The sequence below is a fragment of the Protopterus annectens genome, chromosome 3.part1 (assembly GCF_019279795.1).
Source record: "Protopterus annectens isolate FY-2018-M chromosome 3.part1, PAN1.0, whole genome shotgun sequence".
In the NCBI taxonomy this organism is placed as follows: Eukaryota; Metazoa; Chordata; order Ceratodontiformes; family Protopteridae; genus Protopterus; species Protopterus annectens.
The window spans coordinates 1,045,915,416-1,045,940,784 of record NC_056732.1 but is presented as its reverse complement, the minus strand read 5'-3'; the positions used below and the strand labels follow the sequence as shown (position 1 = coordinate 1,045,940,784).

Below are 25,369 nucleotides of genomic sequence, written 5' to 3'. Positions count from 1 at the left end.
TAGTTCATTCTTGTCCAGCTCTCACAGGCTGTATGGGTATATTAACATTGATAATGAACTACTAAAGGATATATATTGTAACTGCTTTGTCATCAAATTTCTTGTTCAGCACATGCTGTTACCCATTTTGTACTTAAACCCCTCATTTTATTTACACGTTCAGTTTATAGTAAGTAAAAGAACCTTATGTAGGCATTGTACCCTTACAAAAAAAAAATGTAAAACACAAAATAAATGCAGAGCTGAAGTAATCATGATCCTTCATTGAAAACATTGAAAAATAGCACTTTTCTTCATCAGCAAAGACTTCTTCAGAGAGGATTTTACAAGCTTGTAATATGTTATCATTTATGTATAAACTGAAAGGAGAAAAAAAGGAGACTGGACCTCACGGACCAGTGGAGATTTATGTAGTAGCATGAGAATACCAACAGGCCTTCAGCTAGTGGGGTGTCAGCCCTCTGGTTGAAATAATCAGTCAGAAAGTGCCCAGTGGGAATAAATGGTTTCTGGAAAGAAGTTGCTTGGAAACTGGCTAATGAGGTGCTGGATACAAAAAGACCTATCCAGTGAGGTGGGGACAAACTAAAGTATACTAATCATTCTTTTGTGGTTGGATTTTTTAAGTTTGAGTAAAAGATAAGGAGTACAGACAAATGCATTATACCTATTATGCAAATAAATATAGTGTAAAGTTTGTTTCAGTCTCCAACGTTACTTTATAACTTTGCTTATGACACACTAATTATCATTTTCAAAAATGCACGCTTTGTGTTGTTAATACCCAAAGCTGATGTAATCCCAAGCCAGCACAATGGTGTAGAGGAGTAAAGCCCTGACTATGATCCAGATGACCTGGGTTTGGTTAGTGGCTTCACTAGTCTTATTTTAGCAAGTGATTTTAATTGTATTATTGATAAATCTCATGCAGGTGCTGAAAGAAAGTCAAAATTCCTGCCTCAACCAAATCTCAGTAGCAAAGACGGACTCACTTTTTCACTCATTATTCCTTTGTGCATGGAACCCAGACTAGAGTAGAATAATTGCTTCATTTGATAATTGGAACAAAGTTAATTGCTTTAAAAGTATCTCCTTCCAAATATAGTATAATACTTTATTAATTGATTTGACAATGGATTTGAGAAACTGTCCATTGTTGTATAGAATTTTAACTTATTTAACAAAATTAAGATTCCAAGAATTATTTTATGGAGGAAATTAAAGATGATCCCTCATGTAATGGTAATGGAATGGCAAGCAGAGTTAATGTTGTGGGGCTCCTTAAAGTTGGATATTAATGTGAGAATGGGAAAATTGTCTTATAAAAAGATGAAAAATGGGCTAAAGACATTTAGCTTTCTGTAACTTGTCTTGAATTTTTAGCAATTTCAGTGTTGTTAAAGAGTTAAACATGAAGTACCAGAATGTTCTAACACCAAAGACTAAAACTGCATTAGGAAAGCTTAAATTGTATAATTATTGTGATGTCAGGGCTGGCAACTCAGCATGTAAAAATCTACTGCCAATCATTAGCGGACCGGAGTTCCGCTGTGGTGACCCCTAACCGGGAAAAGCCGAAAGATACAACAACATTGTGATGACACTAAAATTTGCATAGGTTGGTTGATAAAGTAAAATGATAAACAGGAAACCCCAAATTAGTAACATCTTAGACCCATTAACTAAACCAGACCATAGACATTAATTATTTTTAAGAACTATCATGAGGAGTTAAATAAAACTATAAATATATTTACAGATGACAGTGTTTTGGAGAAATATCTGGAAAAGAATATTATTACTAAATTGAATAAACAACAAATAGCAGAACTTTCTAAAGAATTACCTTTAAAAAAATCATTGAAATAACTAAGAAAAGTAAGATGGGAAAGGCACCAGGAAAACGGTTCCCCCAAAAACAATTGCTATGTTAGACCAAACTTTTTTGTTAATTCAAGACTCTAACACAGTTCTTCTTTCATGGAAATATTCTCCCATACTGAGATAAGGGAAAGAAAATAATTTGGTCTCTTCATATAGAGCTATCTCACTACCAAATGTAGATCACAAGTTGTTAGTAGTAAAGATTAAGCAGTATTTGTTATTAATAGATTAACTTATGATAATAATACAGAAGTGATTACTGTTTTGTACTTCACTAAAAATCAGAATAAAAAGTTGACCTGTCTGATAGAGATGAAGAGTTTCCAGCCTTAACAACATGGTATGAGTACATATGACGCCCAGCAGATTTTATAGGTTTGTGGACAGACAGGAGTTTTTAGTCATTGGATCATAATGACTGACGAGGAACATAGTTGTGTATTATGTTTAGTGATGGGCAAGCAAATGGATTCTGGATAATTTTATATGTGGTAAGAAGCTTTATATGTGTTAGTTGATGAGATAGTTCTAATCAGTTTAGGTTTTTTTAGTGTTATACAGTGATGGGAGTTCTGTTAGAGTATTTGCTGGAAATTTAGCAACTTTGTTATAGCATTGTTGATTTGATTTTTGTGATGCCTGAAAGTTAGTAAGGATGGAAGCACCATAAAGAAGTGTGAAGATCTATCTGTTAAGTATTTAAAATAATAACATAACAAAATAAGTAGGTTAGCATTAGATTAAACAGTAAAACTGAATATTTTAATGTCGGTAAGTAAGGATTTTCAAACAAAGATGCCATCTTTTTGCTTGTATCTTACTGACATTAAATGATATGACTCATTTGAAGAATTAAATGACTTATTTAGAGGTGTTTTCTGAAATTTAATAACAATAAATCTGATTCAACAGATACATTTTGAGAAGTAAATATGATTAGAATTGAGGAAAAGTGAATTTAAATGCTTGGGAGTTAATGATATATCCTAATGTTAAAGTATTAATAAAAATTCACAACTCAAGTTAGAACAATTTTAATAAAACAATGGAATAGACACTTTGAGAAAAAAGGTTGGTGCTTATTAAGATGATTATTTTACCAAAAGAATATACTTAATGCAGTCAGCAGCATTATTAACTGAAAAAGCTTTCATAAAAAAAAATTAGAAAAGTTATCCTTTTTATGGTATCCATTGAGCCCTAAAATTTCATATAAAATTGTATTTTACTGTGGGAATATGGTGCTATAATTTTCCCAGTCTTGGAGATGTATTTGTTAGCCACTATTTTTAATATGGTTATTCTTTGTTTAGATCCCTCATATGACAGTAAATGGAAGAGCATTCAGGAACAAATAATTATAAGCTCATGTAAATCTGCTGATATTAATAGATGTGAAATTGTAAATAGCATTTTGTGGCTTTTAAAGAATTCCTGAAAAGGAAATTTACACATGAGTTTGTCTCCTTGAGGTTAACTTCAAAAACTTTCAGAAATTAATAAGATACCGTTACTTAAAATGGAAATGTTATTGCATTTCCAATAGTATTTACTATGGGATTTTTGGAATGTTTGAATTTGGCTGAAATGATGAAGCTTAAAAATATACTTCTTTGGTATGATTGCTTAAACAAAGGTGTGCTATTGTCAACAGAATATATTTTGAGGAAATATAGTTTAAATACATCATGTAGTTTAATAGTATCATTTATAAGAGAAAAAAATAAATACTATAACAAAAAACGGAATAACTGGCAGACCTTGGGATAAGAGCTCCATAGTACAAACTCCAAAAACAAATACATTTCAAATAAGATAACCAGACTGCAGAGCAACCAAGGCTAAAAAGTCATTTATATCCACAACAGCAGCATATAAGAAGTTCATGAATCAAAAATAAAGTCTGTTTAAAACACAAGTTTATTTCGACAATGGTAATTTTTATACTATATTTTTTTATATATTTTTTATATATTTTATACATATTTTATATACATTTAGCTTTTTAAGAATTATGTCTTTTAATTTTAATTATGGGGATATATTGAATTTATACTTTGCATAGTTTTATTTTCATATAGATTTGTAACTGTAGATTTACATTGGTTATGTAGCTTTAATGAAAGTTAATTGAATGATTACTATTGATTATCTTGTTCCTTATATATATGTGGCTTTTCCTTTTGCATATGTTTGGTCTGATGAAGCTCCTAAGTGAAAGCACTTAGGAGCTTCATCAGACCAAACATATGCAAAAGGAAAAGCCACATATATATAAGGAACAAGATAATCAACAGCAAGCATTCAATTAACTTTCATTAAAGCTACATAACCAATGTAAATCTACAGTTACAAATCTATATGAAAATAAAACTATGCAAAGTATTAGTTCAATATATCCCCATAATTAAAATTAAAAGACATAAATCTTAAAAAGCTAAATGTGTATAAAATATGTATAAAATATATAAAAAATATATAAAAAAAATAGTATAAAAATGTCAGAGACAATGGCCAGATTATTTACCCAACCTCCTCCTCTTTATTTATTATTTATTTTATATTATTATCCTCTGTTGTGGATGTAAATGACTTTTTAGCCTTGGTTGCTCTGCAGTCTGGTTATCTTATTTGAAATTTATTTGTTTTTGGAGTTTGTACTATGGAGCTCTTATCCCAAGGTCTGCCAGTTATTCCGTTTTTTGTTACAGTTTTTATCTTATTTTTACTGGTGACAATCGGGAACATGGCAACTGAACAGTCATTGGATATAGAACTAGACTATAATCCACTTGGAGAGGTGAATACCACTGCATCGAATGAACCGGAGGCTACATTTACATGTAGGGATGCATAGCCCAGTCTCAAACTTTTGTTTTGTGCAATATCTGGAGAGAGATGTTGAGAGCTTATGGGGCATTGATTCCCGGACCCTGGAGGGTGACGTCATTGGAGCGACAGAAGATTTAGAGAGTCTATGAACCCATTTAGATGAGTTGGAAAAAGATTTTCTGCGCTTTAAGCTGTTACAATTACAGCGACTGCATTTTGAGGTATGCCTTGATAAGAACATTGTACCTAGGGGGCTACGGGTGTTCATGTCCAGCCAAGGCTCACAATATCCGGAGCTGTTGACACAGTGGCAGAAGCTCAACCTCGAGGTAAGCGCAAGCTACATGAGGCTCCTCATAGACTTTTTTTAAGCCTGAGGAGGAGTGGCTTAGCGCATCTTTGCAATATAAACAGAATGAACTTTTTAATAGTTGTCGACCGAATGTACTTGGTCCTTTGTTTGAGAGACTGTTGGACAGTGTTGCGGTATTTGAGCGGAAGTTGATTGAACAAAACAGATCTAAGATTATTAGAGATACATCTGATTTTAGGACAGGCCATGTGTTCATGTGGCCTCGTGCTGGACAATTTAATGCTTTCAATACACCTAAGAGGAATGTTGTTAATGTAAATAATGTTTCAAGTAATGTGACCTCTGCAGCAGGGGAGACACCAATAACAATGAATATGATTAATATGCAGCCTACTCAGGTACCAGTAGTGATGCCCTCCAGGTTGCGACTATGGAAAAACATGTTGGTAATGTTTCTACCAATGGAAAATATAGACAGGAGACTGTTACCCGTGCAGTCACGGTGAATAGTTTATCCAATAGTATTGAACGACAGTTGGGTGACCTGGGAGAACAGAATTTGGTACCAAGGAGAGAACGGGTTACCACTGTGACCAGTGACAGTGGTCAAAAAGGATTCATGTAAAAGTTTATACCCTAATGTAGTAGTCAACCTTCCCATGACAGGGGAGATTCCTAGTGAATCTGGATGTGTAGTTAGACCTAAAACCAAGGGTAGGAACATTGGTGTTTATGGAGTACCTGAACATAATGTGAATGGGGTTAACGGTGAACTCCCTTTTCCATTGCCTGTTCGGGTGGACAGGGGAGGGGGGGGGGGAAGAGAGAGGTCAACCAGCAGAGGCAGGTACAAGCAGAAACTGTCAGGGGAAATGCATACCAATCAGACTATAAAGAAAATGTGGGGCATGATGAAACCTCATTGATTCATAATATTTCAAGTCATCCCCTGACAGTGGAAGAACACAATGTGTTGTACAAAGGTTTGAATTTTATACCCACTTGTCCGAGTAAAATTGAGGACACTATTCTAGATTTGAAATTGTTCTGTAGAGATGTGATGTTACGCCATATTTATGGTTATAATACCCTTAATGTTAACAGTGATTTTAGACAGGATTTACAGTTGAGGAAACCTAGTAGTTATATACCGGTGAATCATCCCTTAGTTGAAGCCTATTGTAAATTAACAGAAGATGAGATTTTTCGGTTCTTTGAGAATAGGACACCTGCAATGAACAAACGAATGTGATATAATCTTACCCTTAAGGAAAGGAAGGCATTACATTCCTTGCAAAATAACACCCTGGTTATTCGTCCTGTGGATAAAGGTGGTTTAATTGTGGTCATGGATAGGATATTTTATGAAGAGTCTATGCAGAATATGTTGAATGATACTGTATTTTACAATAGGATCTCGATAAATGAAGTGCACAGGATTATTTATATCGTTAAAAATAATATAGTTGATATTAAGACAGCAGTCCTCATAACTGATGAGTTGTTTGCTTTTATGATCGTCGATAATCCATTGATCCCTATTATTCAGGGGCTACCTAAAATCCACAAGCATCCTATTAATCCCCCCATGAGGCCCATTGTGGCAGGAGGAGGAGGATGGGTCACTGAACCTCTTTAACTGTATATAGAAAAATTTTTGTGTCCTGTGATTAACCTGAATCCAACTGTTCTGAGGGATACCAAACAATTTTTAGTGGACCTCTATGAGTGTTTGAAGGATGTGGGAGACGCTTGTAGTCTAGCATTTGTTACATTAGACATACAATCTTTGTTCACTATGATACCCAATGATTTGGGAGTACAGTATGTGCAGAAGTATTTAAATACACACAGTGAATATTCGGCCCCACAGATTGATTTAATCTGTTTCATTTCAGAAACAGTACTTAACAATGTCTTCATGTTTGGGGATGAGGTGTATTTGCAAAGACATGGCATAGCTATGGGCACCTCCTGTGCCAATAGCTACGCCAACATGTTTTTGGCCCAATGGGAGGAAGACTTGTTGTTTCTTCGAGTTGAGTTTCAAGAGCATGTTGATGAAGAGAAGTTGGAAGAAGGGATGGTTAACACAGGAATTTTTCGTAAAACCTATCACAGGAATGCGTTCCTGTTTAGGTCTAGCATGCATCCTGGCTATATATTTAAAAACCTTGTCAGAGGACAAGGAATGAGAGCTTCCAGGATGAATCCCTCGGAGACTGGGTTTCAACTGGAATTAGCCAATGTTGAAAAGAAATTGTTAGACGGGGTATACTCGAGCAGAGTTAGAGAGACAGTGGGAGGATCTGGCCGTTTTGAGAGAGACCAAAGCAAAACCATATTATGGGCCATGTTACCAAGCTGTTTCAACAATATTGGCCGATTTTGCTGGTCGATGATGCGATTGGCCACATAGTAGGCGATGTGCCCAAGTTTAGATTTGAAAATCATAAGAACCTGAAGAGACTTCTATGTACTAGTCAAAGGGGAATGGAAAAGATAAGTTTTGGCTATACTGAACCATGTGGATCCTGTAACTTCTGTCATTATATAAATACCGCAGAGGTGTTTCACCATCCAGACCTAGATAAAGATTTTTGGTTTAGAGGTGTCCATAGTTGTGTGACCCCTCACATGGTATACCTAGCGGAATGTGAGTCCTGTGGGGCATTTTATGTGGAAAAACTAATAGGGTACTACGTGACAGAATGAGGGAACAGATATATAATACAAAGAAGAGTTCCACTAACAATGCCCTGTCGAAACATGTCACTGAGAAAGGAGTACATCACACTTTAAAATTTAGGGTTATGGAGGCAATTAAACCGAGTAGTAGGGAGGTAGATGTCAGAACATACACTGATTATAGGGAAACATGGTGGATTATTATTTTGAAAGCGAATAGAGGCAAGGGCTTAAATGAGAGGGCTTCTATCAAGCCCGTTCTAAAGAGGAGGAGGTTGTGTAAATAATCTGGCCATTGTTTCTGACATTTTTATAATATATTTTTTTATATATTTTTTATATATTTTATACATATTTTATATGCATTTAGCTTTTTAAGATTTATGTCTTTTAATTTTAATTATGGGGATATATTGAACTAATACTTTGCATAGTTTTATTTTCATATAGATTTGTAACTGTAGATTTACATTGGTTATTTAGCTTTAATGAAAGTTAATTGAATGATTACTATTGATTATCTTGTTCCTTATATATATGTGGCTTTTCTTTTTGCATATGTTTGGTCTGATGAAGCTCCTAAGTGAAAGCGCTTACCATTGTCGAATAAACCTGTGTTTTAAACAGACTTTATTTTTGATTCAAGGACTTCTTATATGCTGCTGTTGTGGTTATAAATGACTTTTTAGCCTTGGTTGCTCCGCAGTCTGGTTATCTTATTAGAAAAAAAATAAATGCTTTCTTGATTATTTTAAATGAAAATGAATAAGAAAATATACCAAGATTTTATGAATATATGATCTCCATTATAAGTGGTGTGATTTCGCACAAAGTAAGTCTTTTTAAATTGTGTAAGTTGATTCTGAATAATAATTTTGATAGAAAGTATTAGAAATTTCTAGAAACTAGTAAGCTACAAGACTATGCTGATGAGAAGAATAAATATTATTAATCAGTGGGATTTACTTATCTTCTGGTTTATATTGGAAAGTATTAATGTAAATATGTGTATAGAGGTTTTATTACACCTTAAAAACATATCTATATTTAGTAAGTCTTCTGTTTCAAGTTGTTTGAAATGTAATAAGGTAACTAAAGCTGACTGGGTACACACTGTTGGGAGAATGTTGATATTTTTAAAAGATTGTGGTCAGATGTGTTATTAAGGATAACATCCCTTATTTAACATTCCTGTCCCAAAAGTAGTACATAGTAAACAATATAAAATGTTTTGGAGTGTTGTAGCTGTAGCTGGAAAAGTTATTAAAAAGAATTGGAAGTCTGATTCATTGCCTTGGTTCAGTGACTTTTTAAGGTTGGCCACTATTCTATATAACAAAGAAAAGAAAACAATATTAAGATCTGTAAGTAAGAAAGAAGATTTGAAATCCTGTAATAGTTTAGAAATGTTAATAGCAAAATATGATATTTAGTAAGTAAAGATATTGGAATTGTATTCCTTTCATTGTGTAAATTGTATATGTGATAAATAAATAAACATCATTAAAATAAAAAGATAATCCCAATACGCTTTTAAAAAGCATCTACAGCAAGCATTTAACCTGATAATGCCACTGGAGTAGCTCTTTTTGTTTTATTTCCAGTAGGGATGTAGTCGTCACCCTTTTTGGTGTTCAGAAAGAGACACGAAATAAAAAAGAAGTGACAGAGAAGGGGTTTTGTGGGTCACTGTGGATTCACCAGTTGCTGTTAGTTGGTGCAGCCTGCTATTGGGTCAATTTACTGCCCTACTCACTACTTTTGATACTATTTTTCTTTATTTGCTCTGGTATTTTACCTGTTATCACTGCCGCTTTGTAAATGTGTGTAGTTATGAGAAATGCTTAATGAAGTTTTGCTCACCTCCCTTCCTAACTACTTTAATGTTTATTTCATTTTGTATCTATTTCAGGAATCTACCCTATTGGTTGAATGGTATCCTAATTGTCTGTAGAGTGTTTTAAGCTATTTTTACCAAAATGATGAGCTCCAGCCTTTGTATTTTATGTGTGTGTATATATATATATATATATATATATATATATCTGTGTGTGTGTGTGTGTATATATATATATATATATATATATATATATATATATATATATACATGCATACATACATTTTTGTGCATAACTCTATTTTGTAGCAGTTTGTCAGTACTTCGTAGCTGTTTTCCCTATAATGGCTATGGTCCAAGTCATTGTTAAAATTTGTTTTCTTGTCTTCTATTCCCTTGACTTGCATGATTAACATATGAGCAGGTATCTTTATGTTAAAATGCATGATTTTGTACATAGGTGTAAATAAGCTATGCCCATATGTTTCATATAAGACTATTGTAGAAATGTTGCAAACTTCAAAGATATTGAAATTTTAGTGAGTAGCTTTCTTTCCGGGATCATACCAGTTTATTATTTAGGAAATGTGTAACTATTAGGGCAGTGTTAAAGAAACTGTAGTGCAACCATAATAAAATACCACTAATCATAGCATTGTCATTCAGTTTGACTGGAGGCATTACTGTTTGCTACATTAGACTTGATCATTTATTTTTATAACCCCCTTATCTAGCTCTGAGTTTGAGGAGCCAGATGCTGTCTTCCAGCAAGTAGGGAATGTGAGGATAGCAATCCATCCTGGATGGTATCCTGTTCCATTGCAGGAGGGACATGTATGTGTGTGTGCATGCGTGTGAGTGCCATACAGATATTATAGTTGAAGCCAGTCCATCTGAAGTATAGGTTTGGAATGTGGAATGATGAAAACAACGTATACTAAAAAAAGGCATGCATGTTTTGACGTCTGGTTGTACATGCACAGAAACCAAGCAAACAAGGTAATACACCAAAATCCAATGTACAAATCTGGCAAAGTAAATGATTGGAAATATAAATGAACTTAACTGATTTCAAAGATTATTACTTCATCAGTACCAAATCTAATTACTTTTTTCCCCAGCACCCTTTTGATTAAAGGAGTTCATCTGTATTTCAGATTGTTTACTTTGCTGGTTTTATGTGCTGGATTTTAGTGTATTACATGATCCAGAAATCCCAGTGAAAATGCAAACAGACATAGAAAATTTGAAATCCACATATAAGGCACGCTGGTTAAGATCTAACCTTGAAAGCCAACACCAGTGAAGCAGCAATGCTACTCTGCTAGCTTCAGTAACTTTTAACATCTAATGGCCTTATTTATATGTTTTTCTAATTTATTTGTTGACCACGGTAGAGCACTGATCCAGGAGAACCATTGTTGGGCTCAGCCCAGGAAAAGCGAGTATAAAGTAATAGTAGAAAAAAGAAGTACAAATACAATATCAAGAATGCAAAGGTATTAGAATAACAATGTAGAAGTCTGTCTAACACATTTTCAGTCTAACACAATATCCAGAATGCAAAAAAAAAAAAAACAAATATATAGAAACATAATAAGAGTCTTATGAAACAAAATAGTAATCTGTCTAATATCCAAGGTATATACAGTTCTGTTTGCAGAGTTATTGTGAGTTAATTTGAGCTGTAGTGACATTTAGGATGGAGGAGGTGTAGAACAAAGAGTGAAGTAAAGTAGAGGAAAGTGGGTGCTGTGAAGATAGGGAGTGTTGGAGAGTGGGATGGAGAATGTGTGTGGAGGAGGGTAGAATATAGAGGAGAGAAAGAGAGGGGTTAAAGTAACAGAATGTTTTACTGGTAAGTTATGATGTGAATATAGCGAGTGTAGACAGTGAGGGTAGAGGAGTTTTGGAATTAAATAATACTTTATGAAGAAAAACATTTACAAGCAGATCTTGAGTGTAAACATTTCATGAACTGTTGTCTAAAATTGGGAAAGCAAGTGCTGTATTTTAAGTTTGCAAGGAATGATTCCCAATCTGAGGTGCATTGGAGAAGAAGAGAGAAGATAGTGATCTGAGGTTGTAGGATGTGGCTCTTTGAGATTTTTCTGTTAAAGCAGAAAAATGAGCTTTGGCATGAGTTGAGTATGTGGATTAGGAAGGCTAGAAAGAGTCTAGATCTGTCAATTAATGGAAAGACATTTGTTTTAATAAGGACTGAGCTGTGTTTTTTTTTTTCTTTGTAGGGACTAATGTGATGAATTTACAGATTTGATTGGACAGGGTTTACAGAAGTGAGGCTTTTTTTTTTATTATTTCTTTGTAGCTTTAGCAGTAATAGGGAGGCCATATTGTAGCTATGAAAAGATAACTACTTATCCAGTTGCTGGTATATCTTCGGGTGAAAGGAAGTGTGATTTTTTTTAAGGTAAGGCATTTATTTTAGTTTTAGTACTGATGTAAAACTGAAAGTTCAGATATTGGTCCACCCAGATGCCAAGGTATTTGAAGTAAGTTGTGGTTTCTAAGTGATCTTTTAAGATGTTTCTCATAGCCAGTGTTGCAGTACTGATCTTTCTGTAGTGCAGAAGCACATGAATGACCAGAATACCAGAGTCTTTTCATGATCCTCAGCAGGCAGATGTCCATACAGTCCAATGTTGAGTTATAAAATGGGTGCTAGTGGGCGCCATCTTCATTTCTTTCTTGCTGTGTAGTCTGATGCTCCACACTACTTTAATTTGTATTGTCAGTGCATTGGTTGGCTTGAATTACCAATTCCAGATGACCAGTACCCCATGTTAATGTTCAAGAAAATAAAAAAATAGCTTTCTTATGGTAAGCAGATTCTCCACAAAGATTTTCATTTTCGTTGCCTTCTTTGTTTAGGCCCTCAGCACAATGTTGCTAGCTGGCAGTATTGTGCAAGGTTCAAGTTCACAAACTGTTGAGTGTAGATCGAACCCCTTCAGTTGGTTATGGAATCTGGAAAAGAATCTAGCAAAGCAAGCCTGTCACATGCCTAAGTGTCTGCCGGTTCCCAGGCTGTCCTTCCCCAAAAACATAAGGATAAGCATCCAGAGGAGAGGGGCATCTGGAATTCTGAGGACGTCTCTTTGTCTAGGCCCTTGACTAAATGTGATGTCACCAGCACAGATGAAAGTGCCTTTGCAGCCTCCTGGTTCTGTCTCTAGAGACCTCTGGAAGCTGCTACGACTCAGGCCTCTATCTCAGACAGACACCAGGCCAAAGCCTGTGAACAGGCCACAGTTTCCGGCACCAGAGTTCTGGTGACAGAGAATGAGGGTGATATCCCCCTGGTTATTGTTAGAGAGGATTTCCTTGGGAACCAGATTGTGTTTGTGGCATCCTCCCCCTAATGTAAGGCCTTCATTTCCCGTAGGTTCCTGGCACCCAAACTTTAGAGGCTGTAAGATTTTCCCCCAGTCTACTGCCTTTCTTTCACAGTACTGGTGAGAATGGGCCAAGAAGACTTCATGGATTTCATGAAAAAAAGAGAAGGGACATTTACCCCCAAGCGATATGGATTTCACAGAATCAGAGGATGATGAGGAATTGGCCTGTGTGGAACACCTTCCCACTCAGACTTTTGAAAATGTTGAATCTGATGAAACCTTATCCTCAACTTGTCAGTTGAGGATTTATTTTTTGGTGGCACCCTACACTGGATGTAGGAAATATTTTTTGGGGCGTCTATGGAATTTTCTAATGCTCAAACTAATTATGAAGAGCTTGGGAATCTTCCGACCCCTAGACCTTTGGTAGTTCCTCCAGTTTATGTAGTCTTGGATGATGTGTTTGAGGACTGTGTTAAATTTCTTGCATCCTGCATTTTTACATTTATCGCACTTTAGTAGAGTTTCAAAGCTGAACTGTTTCCATTGCTGCTGTATTACTTACATTGTGTCTGTTAGTTTAATAGGACAGTAGTAACGAGCTTGTGTGATTTCCCTGCGCTTGACCTCTAAAACCACCATGTTTACATTAAGAGGGTATTCTGACTGCACTTTTGTAGCGGAAGACAAGACCTATCAATGTAGCAAATTCTTCAAATGCCAAGCTGAAGGTAATACTATTCAATGCTAGATGTTCTTCGTGTTTCACTGTTACAGTCATTACATTTGGGTAATCCTGCTGGCAGGTTGCCCTCAGTCGGCCTGAATTCCAAAGTCTGGGTCCTGCCTCAGCTGCTGTCACCCCTTCCCTGATGTCAGGTCATCAGGGGTATAAAAGATGCGGCCGACACCATTTTCTTTAGTCTTTCTTGCCGCGCGGTGCCCAAAGCAGAAGCAGTTAGCAAGTGCCGGTCGGCCGACTCCTTAGATTTTCAAGTTCGAGTTTCAGATCCGAAGTCCAAATGAAGCTAAGTACCCCGTTGGGGAAACTTTTTTCTTGCTGTAGACATATGTCAGAAAAAGTAAATAATTGTATTTCTTGTGGAAAGCAAATACCTCATAAGGATTTTCATTCTTACTGTCTTCCTTGCCTAGGCCCTGATCACAACGTTTCTGGTTGTCGGTTTTGTGCTAGATTTAGCCAACGCATTGTTAAGCATTGGTATGATTTTGCTTTAAACTATTTTGGACGCCGGTTTAATTATTCAGAAATGTCGTCGGATAGCCATCACAAAAAACGCAAAGAAAAGGAGAAAGATAGACAACTGAGGCCCAAAACCGACGACAAAGCTTCTACTAAGCCAGTTGCCGGTTCTCAGTGAGGTGCTTTCGCAGCCCCTGATGCCCGCTACTTTAGAGTTGCAGGCCGCTACCAACTCCCACGTGGAGTCGGCCATGCCGCTGGAAACTCAAGGTATTGGAGCCTCGGATACTATTCCTTCAGATGGTTCTGGAGCAGCTGAGCAGGCACCGGCTTCTGAGGGTGCATTCAGACCTAAACATCTTTACATTAAACTGACTTCAGCTTCAAAGGCAAAGACTAAAGCACCTTCTAAAGCAAAGAAACAAACTCAAGAGCCATGTGGTCAGGCCTCTATGCCCAAAAAACAGATGCTCAAAATGGCCGAAGACTTGATTACCTTGATCAGGGGTTCCCATCCCCCTCCTGATAAGAGGCCTAGGCAGTAGACTGACTATGACTCTTCAGATCAGGTTTCCATTTCTTCTAATTCCTCTTCTGATCAGGAATATTCTAGTCCCCCCTATGAGGATTCTGATGCTGAAGAATCTATACCATCAGTTTCTCCTCCAGAGGACTATTATTTTGTGGAAACCTTGCATACCATGACTGAGCATTTCCACTGGGATAGCCAAGATTTTTCAGAATCTAAAAAGAGGCTCAGGGATTTCCTTCTACTACGCCAACACAGGCCACTAGCCATTCCACCTGTGTTAGACATTGTAGATGATGTGTTTTCAGAGTCTAGTCTTACCCCTGACTCCTTACCTCCAGCTCCATTTAAGCCTGACAGGTATTACAGGGTTCCTGACTCTCATAAATTCCTTTTTAAAAACCCTGCTCCAGACCCAGAAACTATTTCACAGGGTCCCAAAGGAGTTAAGGCTTCCGCTGCAAAAAAACCCTACCCCCTCTGACAGAGATTCTAGGGCACTGGATAGATGTGGAAAAAAGGTTTACACATCTGCTACCTTGACTATAAGGGCCTTAAACTGTCAGTTTCATATGCTCAAATATCAGCAACATGTCATGGCATTGCTTAAACAGAAAATGTTGTTAAACTCTGAATGTGCAGAAAACAAGAAAATGCAGGATTTATTGTATGTAGCTGAACAAGTTGGAAAGCATACTTTGCAATGTGGTTTTGATTCTTTGGAGGCCTCCTGCAGGGCCGCAGTTACGGGTTCTGTAATTAGGAGGCATGCTTGGTTAAAGGAACAAAATCTGCCTGATCATGTCCAAGTTAAATTATTAGATGCACCTTTACAGCATGATACTTTGTTTGGTGTTAAGGCAGAAGAGGTGTTAAAGAAAATGGAGGACAAAGCTAAATCTATGCAAACTGTCCAAGATTTTTTTACAAGTACAGCCACCTAGGTTTAGTAGAAACTGGCCAACAAAGAACTGGTCCTTTCCAGTGTCAGACAGACCTCAAAGGGGCAGACCCAGACACCCTCGAGGCAGATCCCAGGTGCAAGGTTCATACAGGTCAAAGCAATGGGGTGCTTCTACCTCCAAAGTTGGAGAAGAAAAATCACAACCATACAGGAAACAGTCCCAATGACTTCCCCCTGCCTGCACCAAGCACTTATCTCCTGGCAGCACCCTTAGGGGGAAATTAGCACTTTATTTCTCAAAATTGGCACATCATAACCCAGGACAAGTGGGTTCTAAATATCGTGTCACAAGGCTACAAGTTCCATTTCCATACCCTGCCAAAGGCAAACGGCTGTCCAGATCTGCCAAAAAATCAATGGGCAGAGGCACAAAAACAAGTCTCATCCCTCATGGACATAGGGGCCATTCAACAAGGACCAGAGCAAGAGCAGAGACAAGGATTTTACTCAAGACTGTTCTTGGTACCCAGAAAGGACAAGGCTTGGAGGCCAATACTGGACCTATCTATTCTGAACACATTCCTGGATATACCAAAATTCAAGATGTTGACTTTGCAGCAACTTCTGCCCATGCTGGGCAAGAATGCGTGGCTTGTGAATTTAGACCTAAAAGAGTCATACCTGCATGTCCCAATCAGACAAATATGCAGAAGATACCTCAGATGCAAGGCTGGCTCAGTGCATTACCAATTCTCTGCTCTGCCCTTTGGCTTATCTACTGCACCCAGGGTCTTTACAAAGTGCCTGGTACGACCAATTACATTCTGCAGACAAAGAGGAATACAAATATATCCTTACTTGGACGACTGTCTAATTCAAGAAAAGAACAAGGACATTCTTCTACAACATCTGGCGTTTGTGAAAAGACTTCTAACTTGCCTAGGGTACAGAGTCAACAAAAAGAAATCAAAACTAGTACCCTCTCGAGATAATATTCCTGAGTGCAAGCTTAAATACAATTGCCCAGATGGCTTATCTCATGCCAGGCAAGCAAAGGCAACTGACTACCTATTTCAAAATGTAGGCAACAAAGGCCCAGTTATCTGCAAGAAAAATTCTGCAGGCTTTGGGCTTCATGGCATCCTGCATCCTACTAATTCCTTATGCAAGACTGCATATGAGGAAACTTCAATGGTACCTAAAAAGTGTTTGGACTCAACATTGCCACAGCCTGGAAACTATGATTACTCTCATTCCCTGCCTGCAACAAGAGTTTCGATGGTGGGCAAAGGCTTGTCACCACAACAAGGGACAGCCATTCACATTACCCCCAGCCAGGCAAACACTAACAACAGATGCATCAGATTATGCCTGGGGGGGCCCACATGGCAGGAAGATGCATTCAGGGCACATGGACCTCAAACCAAATGCATCTGCATATCAATCAAAAAGAGATGCTAGCTGTTCAAAATGCCCTGACAGCCTTCAAGGACCTACTTCATCCGGGACAACTACTGATAAAGACAACACCATGGTCATGTGGTATATAAACAAGCAGGGGGGCACACATTCTTACCCCCTTTGCAGACTAGCCATGACTTTGTGGTTCACAGCATTGACTTACCAAGTACATCTGCAGGCACACTTCCTGCCAGGAAGGAAAAATACTCTGGCAGATGAACTAAGCAGAAACCTCATGGATCCCCACGAGTGGCAGCTGGATCCACAAGTCTTCAGCATTATAACAAGGAAATGGGGATGCGCGGACATAGATCTATTCACCTCCCCTCACAACTACCAACTAAAGCATGGAAAATGGAAGCCCTATCTTTCAGCTGGAAAAACCTGTCAGTATATGCCTTTCCCCCACTGCCTGTCCTCCCCAAGGTACTCCTAAAGGTCAGACAGGAGAAGCCAAAGATGATACTGATTGCCCCAGACTGGCCCCGCCAGTACTGGTATCCAATACTAAGGAACTTGTCTCAATGCCCAGCTTGGGCCTTACCTCAGATACCTCATCTACTGTCCCAGCAAAACAATCCGATCCTGCACAGTCAACTCAGGACTTTAAACCTGGCATCATGGCGGATAATGTAGTCATACAAAACACACCTCTCAGTAAAGCTGTGATGGATGTCATTTTGGAAGCCAGAAGGCCTAGTACTAGAAAATCTTATGCTGGAAAATGGAAGAGATTCTGTGCTTGGAACCAGGCGCAAGGAACTGATACAGCAGTGCCAAATATTCCTCAGATTTTGCATTATTTAACTGAGATGCTGAACAAAAGCCTATCTTTTTCATCTATTAAAATTCATGCCTTTGCCATTTCGACTCATTACAATACAGAGCCACCAATCTTTTCTCATCCCTTATTAAAGCAGTACCTCAGAGGAGCCAAAAATTTAAGGCCTCCAAGGAGATCACCAATGCCTGCATGGGACCTCGACTATGTCTTGGAAGAACTTACCCTGCCTCCTTTTGAGCCAGCTGCTACTGCTGATATAAAGTTTTTATCTTAGAAAACAGCTCTGCTCCTAGCAATAACTTCTGCAAGACTGGTTTCAGAGCTACAGGCACTCAAGGCTGTGGAACCTTTTTATCATTTTTTACCCAGACAGGGTCTCTCTGAGGACAAACCCAACATTTATCCCTAAGGTAGTGTCCAATGTGGCTCTTAACCAAACTATTCATCTGCCAACTTTTTATCTAAATCCACAGAACAAGGGGGAGAGAATTCTGCATTCTTTGGACTTGCACAGACAGCTTAGATTCTACTTGGACAGAACCAAAGTTTTCAGAAAGACAGAGCAATTACTAGTGGCATATGCTGCAGGATCACAAGGAAAGGCCATCTCAAAGCAGACTATTTCAAAGTGGATAGGCCACTGCATTAGTTTCTGCTACTTACACCATGGCAAGCCAGCGCCCAAGGGCATTAGGCCACATTCAACCAGAGCTGCAACCACTTCAGCAGCCTTTTTTCAGGGGAGTACTGACCAAGGACATTTTAGAGGCTGCTACATGGAGTTCAGTGCACACCTTTACAAAGCACTATCATCTGCCACTCTACTCTAAATCCAGGGCAGGCTTTGCCACTGCAGTTCTGCAGTGCCTCATAACCGCTCCTAACGCTGTTTAGCTCTGGCCTCCCAACCATAGCTTTGGGACTCTACCCAAATGTAATGACTGCAACAGTGAAACAGGAAGAACATAGTACAGTTGTGTACACTTACCATAAATGTAGATGTTCGAGGGTATTCACAGTTGCAGTCGAGGTTACCCACCCACCATCCCCCTTTCTTCTGATGGAACCTACCTTTCCTTCTTTGATTCATACAACCTATGTGGTGTATTTGCTTGTAGAGGAAGGTAAAGTTTATATTAGTGCATGTTTTATTTATATATATATATATATATATATATATATAAATTCTGGCTACCCTTTTAGGGGGCACCTGACATCTAGGGCAAGAAAAACTAAAGAAAATGGTGTCGGCTGCATCTTTTATACCCCTGATGACCTGACGTCAGGGGAGGGGCGACAGCAGCCGACGCAGGACCCAGGACTTTGGAATTCAGGCTGACTGAGGGCAACCTGCCAGCAGGATTACCCAGATGTAATGACCGTGCATACCACATACATTGACCAGGCCAAGGCATTTGACACAATACCCCACTCTGGTATTATAGATAATCTCACAAAATTGGATATAAACCTCTACTTCACCAGATGAATAGCCAAATGGCTCATGTATAGGACACGTGTTGTTAAAGTAGGAGAATACACATCCAGCAAGAGGCCAGTCACCAGTGGAGTACCACAGGGCTCAGTGCTGGTCCCGCTCCTGTTTGGAGTATAATTCTTAGATGTTAAAGCAAATGTAGATGGCTTTTGGCTGACCAAATTTCCTAATGACCGCAAGTTGGGGACAATCATTGACTCCCCAAGTAATGTTGATATCCTACAGAAATGTCTGATGCAGACTAATGATTGGTCTCAGAGCCATGACCTTAAACTAAATCTGAAGAAGTGCATAATAACACCCTTTGGGAAATCAAATACCCCTGCAAATTACAGTTTTGATAGCAGCACCCCCCCCCCCCAAGTGTGGTCCCAGTGGTGAGAGATTGGTGTACGCAGATAGTAATCTGAACTTTGACCACCCTGCGTCCATGATGATAAGGAAATCCTTCTGTGTGGCCCAGCTTATAAGTAAGGGTGTGGCATCCAGATCTAAGAATGTTATAGTGCCACTGTACTCAGCCCTCATCAGGCAAGTAATTGAGTACAGTTCATCGTTTGGTATGTGCTTCACTAGGCAACTGCAACAGTCGGAGCATCCTAAAAGATTTCTTACCAAAAAAATGCAGAGTATGACCTCAGTGTTGTATGTGGACTGATTAAAAGCCCCATCAGTGTATTAAGTATCCTTAAATGGATGATGGTCTGATGGTCTGATTTAGGCAAAGTCTGTCCTACAACATTGGACAACCCTGCAAATCACAGTGGATTGCTTTCAGAATGTGAGCCTAATCCCCAGTCTCCAGAAGTCACAGCTACAACCAAGCACAAGAATTAACATTCTGGGAACAGTTATGGATTCTTTGCAACAGAAAACTTTCAGGTGACAAGGTCAGTTTTCTTTTAAAATACCTATGAGACCTACAAACCAAGCTTGCCATCTCAAGCAAGAGAATCCTGTCCCCCTTGGCAATATTACATGTGAGGAATTTGCAGTGGTTCCTAAAGAACAATTGGGTGCAACATTTACAGCCCTTAGAAATCATGATTCCTCTGTCACTATGCTTAAAAAGGATAGCCTGTGGTGGGAGGAGAGTGCTTGCACCAACCCAGGGGCTCATTGCATCCTACCAGAGGTAATACAAACCATTACAACAGACCACTCCAACAGGGCCTAATGGGCCTGCCAGGACAGTTAAGAGTACAGGGGACTTGTGACAGGCAGCAAGCAAAGCAGAATACAAATCAAAAATAAATGATGGCAGTTTTTTTTTTGTTTTGTTTTTTTTTGTTTGTTTGTTTGTTTGTTATGAAGGCTATTAGAGACAAACTGCATGAACTCTTCAAATTTCAGTACAACAGTCATGTGGTGCATAAATAAGCAGGATGAATCACTGTCTTTCTACTATGCTTTCTGGCTATAACTATTTGGCTACTGGCACAGCACATCCCAAATTCTGGGTCAGGACAGCCAGTTGGGAATTCCTAGATATAGATCTATTTGCTTCAACAGAAACAGTTGAACAAGTTCTGCTTGAAAATCTGGCAAGCAGGGTCATGGAGAGGGGGAATGCCTTCTCCTTCAAATAGGTTCATAGGTGTTTACAAGGCTAACAATCACAAGAGCCATTTTAAGCTTAGCCATGCAGCCCAAATATTTGACAAGTTCTGATAACCCTTGATAAGTGTAAGCATGAAAAAACAAAAAAGCATAGAAATGTTCACATAAAAACATACAAATGCAAAGCTTTCAGGATATACCCTTCATCAGCGCTCAACTTGGCAATTAAACAACACCTATTTATATCCAAACTAAATTAATCATATGGCATAGCTATCCAACAAAATACGTAAGTACAAACTGCAAAATCACATAATTACTTCATCATCGATACTGCAAAACTTGAAAAGAATGTTATAAGGATTTTCAAATAGAAAATACTGGCAGGGTAAGCAGAAAATATAGGATCTTTCCGTGCTATGGATGTAGCTGTTGTAGAGATATTATTAATGATCGTGCCTTTATACATCCATCAACAGGAAAGCTGTACTATTTTAAATGTTATGCTACTTGCAACACTGCTTTTGTGGTCTATTTAGCTACATGCTGTAAATGTTCATGTTTTTATGTTGGCAAGTGTAGTTGGAAATTTAGAGATCGTATTATTGGGCATAAGTCCGACATGAGTAGAAATGTTCAGATGAATGCATTATCTAAACATGTGATAGATGCAGATTCTTCACATATTTTTAGTTTTGAGTTATTAATGTAGAAATATCAGAGGGGGTGATATGAATAATTCTTTAGAAATGTTTGAATATAATTGGATTCTAATGCTTGGAGCAGATGTCTTTCCTGGTTTAAATAATACAATACAGTCAGTATTAAACTTGTTTTAATTAGAAAACAAATGCAGTATCGATGATGAAGTAATTATGTGATTTTGCAATCTGTACTCGTGTATTTTTATTGGATAGCTGTGTCATATGATTAATTAGTTTTGATATAAATAGGTGTTTTTTTAATTGCCAAGTTGAGCACCGATGAAGGGTATATCCTGAAAGGTTTGACTTTGCATTTGTATGTTTTTGTAATAAATTTTAAGTGTGAATGTTTCTATGTCGTTTTTTTTCCCTATAATTTCTATTTTCTGATTTAGTTTACCTTATACTTATCGTATTGCTTTGGTTTAAGTGTCAGCACAGACAGATCTCTTCCTGTATGACTTTTCATCTCTTCCCTTTATTCCCAGACTACTTCTAATGTTGGGTCAGACAGGACCAAAATTATCCTGAAAGCTTATTTCTGGCATAGACGGCTCTGGTTCTCCCTTCTGAATCTCCCTGTGCCGAGTAGAGGGTGGGGCACTACCACTAATCATGGACCTGACAGTTCTCAAGCTCACAGCTTTGAGGATTGGATTTTGACTCCATCCACTTTACCAAACTCACAGGATGTCTTGTTCATTCTGAAAGAGGCCAGAAAACCAACAGTAGAAAATCTTGTTTAGCAAAATGGAAAAAAGTTGTATCTGGTGCTATTCCAAAGGGTATTCTTTTTTCACAGTTTAACATATCTCAGATACACGACTCTCAGATACATGACTCTGTCTCCTTCCTCTTCAAGCAAGGCTTGTCTTACTCCAGTGTCATACCATAGTCATCTCAGCCTGCTTCCCACGCTCCCCTGCTGTTTACTGACATCCACACATGAAGCAATGTATAAGATTATTCACCTCAAGTCACTTAGAAGGGAAACCTATTCCTCCCTGTGACCTGAAATTTGAAGTTGAAAAACCTCACTGTTTGAACCAGCAGCATCAACTCCTATCAAACTCTTTTGATGTGAAAAGCCACTCTTCTTTTGGCTCTGTCTTCAGCCAGATATGTCTTTCAACTCCACACCCTTACATGCAAAGAACCATTCATAATCTTTTGCAGGGATAGAGTCCCCCTAAAAAAATAACTTCCTCATTTATGCCTAAAGTAGTTTCAAAATTGCCCTTGAATCAAGACATTCATCTTCTCGTGTTTCCAAACCCACAAAGCAAAGGAGAAAAAAATTTGAATTCTTTAGATGTGCACAGACAACTGAGGTATTACTTTCACAAAGCCATCTTATCTAACAGATCAGACCAACTGTTGGTATCCTTAGCCTAAACAAAGTAGACCAGTGACAGGGCAAATCATTTCCAAGTAGACTGCTAACTGTATTGCCTTTTGTTAATCTCACCATGGCAAACAACTGCCTTGTAAAGTCAGAGCTCATTCCACCTGCTGTAAAGCCACCACTACTGCCTTTGGGGAACCCACACAAGCCATTCAAGAGGTTATAGTCATCTGTTGACACCTTCACTAAGCATTACCATATTGTGTCCATCTCGAGGGTAAAAGAAGGGTTTGCCTCTGCCATCCTGCAGAGCCTGTTGTCCTTCGCTAATATCACTGTCCAATCACCTTTGTAAAAGCTTTGGGAGTCTTCCCAAGAGTCAGTTTGCCAATACTGACTATGATGAGCATAATACAGTTGTCTCCATTTACCATAACTGTAGATGTGTGAGTAGATCAGTGTTGCAGTACCCTTTTGCACCATCCTTCCCCCTTTTTTTTCTTACTTTCTTTCTCTTTCCTGTTACTTTAACTCATTAACCCCTCACCCCTTACTTTCTCGCCTGCCTTTAGGTCAGGGTTCATGATTTGTGCTTTGGGCAATTGGGAACTTTGGGCTATTCTTCAGGCCCATGGCACTGACTAGTCTTGACAAGAAAGTCCTGATGATGGCACTGGATGACACTCGTTTTATACCCTGACTTCTGGATTGCAGTCCGTATGGATGTCCACCGGCTGGGGAATTGTGATAAGACTGTGGTATTCAGGCCAGCCATGGGCTTCTGCATGGCAGGAAGACCCAAGAATCAGTAGTGCCACATTGATCTAATTGAACATCTGCAATTATTGTAAGTGGTGACACAACTGTACTTTATGCCTTATTGTCCAACTTTGTTAGATTGTGGAGAGTTTTTGTCTTGTGCTGAAGATCATGCTTTTATTTTATTTATTTATTTTTGTGTCCAGTATGAGGTTATTGTGGCAAAGCCATAGTAATAGTGCATTTAGGACTTCAAGTTCTTATTTGATGGGGAAGTTTGGAGGTGGGGATCTATGGATTATTCCATCATTTGCGTATCTAAGGATAGTGGTGTGAGATAGGTCAGCCTGAGGGAGTTATTGAATAGTGAGAATAGTAGGAGTTGGAGAACCGATACGCGCTGTACTTCTTTTGCAAGAGGGGGCATAGAGAGAAAGTTTGACCGTATTTGTACTTTGAATTTTCCATCTGTAAGGAAAGTATTTTCCATACTATAATTCGGAGAGTGTGTCTCCCAACCATGTTAACTCTGTTTAATAAATGCATTTCTTCTGTACTACAGCTATATAAATTAAAAGTAATATAGTTTAGGTGCAGCCTTTATTAAATGCAAGTCAAATAAAAGCATAGCTTTTTTTTTAATACTCTCATAGTATTCTGCTTGCAAACTGTGTTTTCCACATTACTATTTCATAGAAGGGCTTATAGCACACTCATAAGAATGAGGCAAAAGCACCAACCTTTGCCATAAGTACATTGGAAAATATGGTTTGCTGAAATAAATAGATATCCATTACTGAAAAATTCAGCTAACAGTATTACTTTTTTTGGGGGGGGGGGGTGCACTACAAATGCTTATATTTCTCCTCCCTTACTGCTTTCTTGCTGCATGGGAGTGGGGGATGGAGGGTGTTGTAAAGGATACAGTCAGTGGTTGTGGAGCTATTGTAGTGAAGATTGTAAATACAAGGACCAGAATTTGTAATTTTCTGTTGTCCTACATCTGGTAAGAGGAAATACTGAATCCTATTGCTAAGATGGTTTTGTGGCCTAGGGCATTGCAGTCTGATTTTATTTATTTTGCCACAGGAGTAGGACACTTGCCATGGGTCAGCTTTTTTTTTTCATTTTTACTGACAAAGAACTATAATCAGTTTCTGAGTCTGGCGTGTATTGTAGTGTTTAAGAAGTTCAATTGAGTCACTTTGGCTGTCCTACAGAAAAGTTTAGGTTCTGAACTGCACTGTTCTTTAGATATTTTTCATCCAAACTTTACAAGCCTTTAGCTAACTCTTTCTAATTAAGTTTAGATTTATTAGTTGTAATGAGAAAGGATCTGTGTATTGTGTGTGGGTAGAAATCTGCTTCTGCAAACCTATTACTTATTGACAAGGCTAAATAAATGAGATGTCAACCTAATGAAATGTGTACGCTGTTTGCAGAATTCATGAGGAGTCCTTGTGTTGACGCTGGCTTGGTTCCACCTTTGGTACAGCTGCTAAACTTCGATGATCAAGAGGTACTTCTTCAGACAGGTCGAGCACTGGGTAACATCTGCTATGACAGTCGTAAGTATAAACAGTCTTTGGTAGAAATGGTTTGTGTTCACTGCGTTTTTAGCCTTGACATAGTTGTGGTCAAAACTAAAGCAAAGCACAAGTATGGAAATGTGCATTTTGCATTTTATAGCCTAATGCAGAAAAAAGGT

The 25,369-nt window shown here is 38.2% G+C and overlaps 1 protein-coding gene across 2 annotated transcripts in view; it reads left to right on the top strand.

The window, feature by feature from the left end:
• The window catches only part of RAP1GDS1 (Rap1 GTPase-GDP dissociation stimulator 1), a 1,654,780-nt gene that overhangs the window by 542,287 nt on the left and 1,087,124 nt on the right, over positions 1 to 25,369 (top strand). Inside the window, exon 7 of one of the 2 annotated variants that reach the window (XM_044067200.1) lies at positions 25,104 to 25,229. In XM_044067200.1, coding sequence (XP_043923135.1) covers positions 25,104 to 25,229 — 126 coding nt within the window. Of the gene's footprint in view, positions 1 to 25,069; positions 25,230 to 25,369 lie in introns of those variants that run through there. The other variant, XM_044067199.1, reaches the window with a different exon arrangement.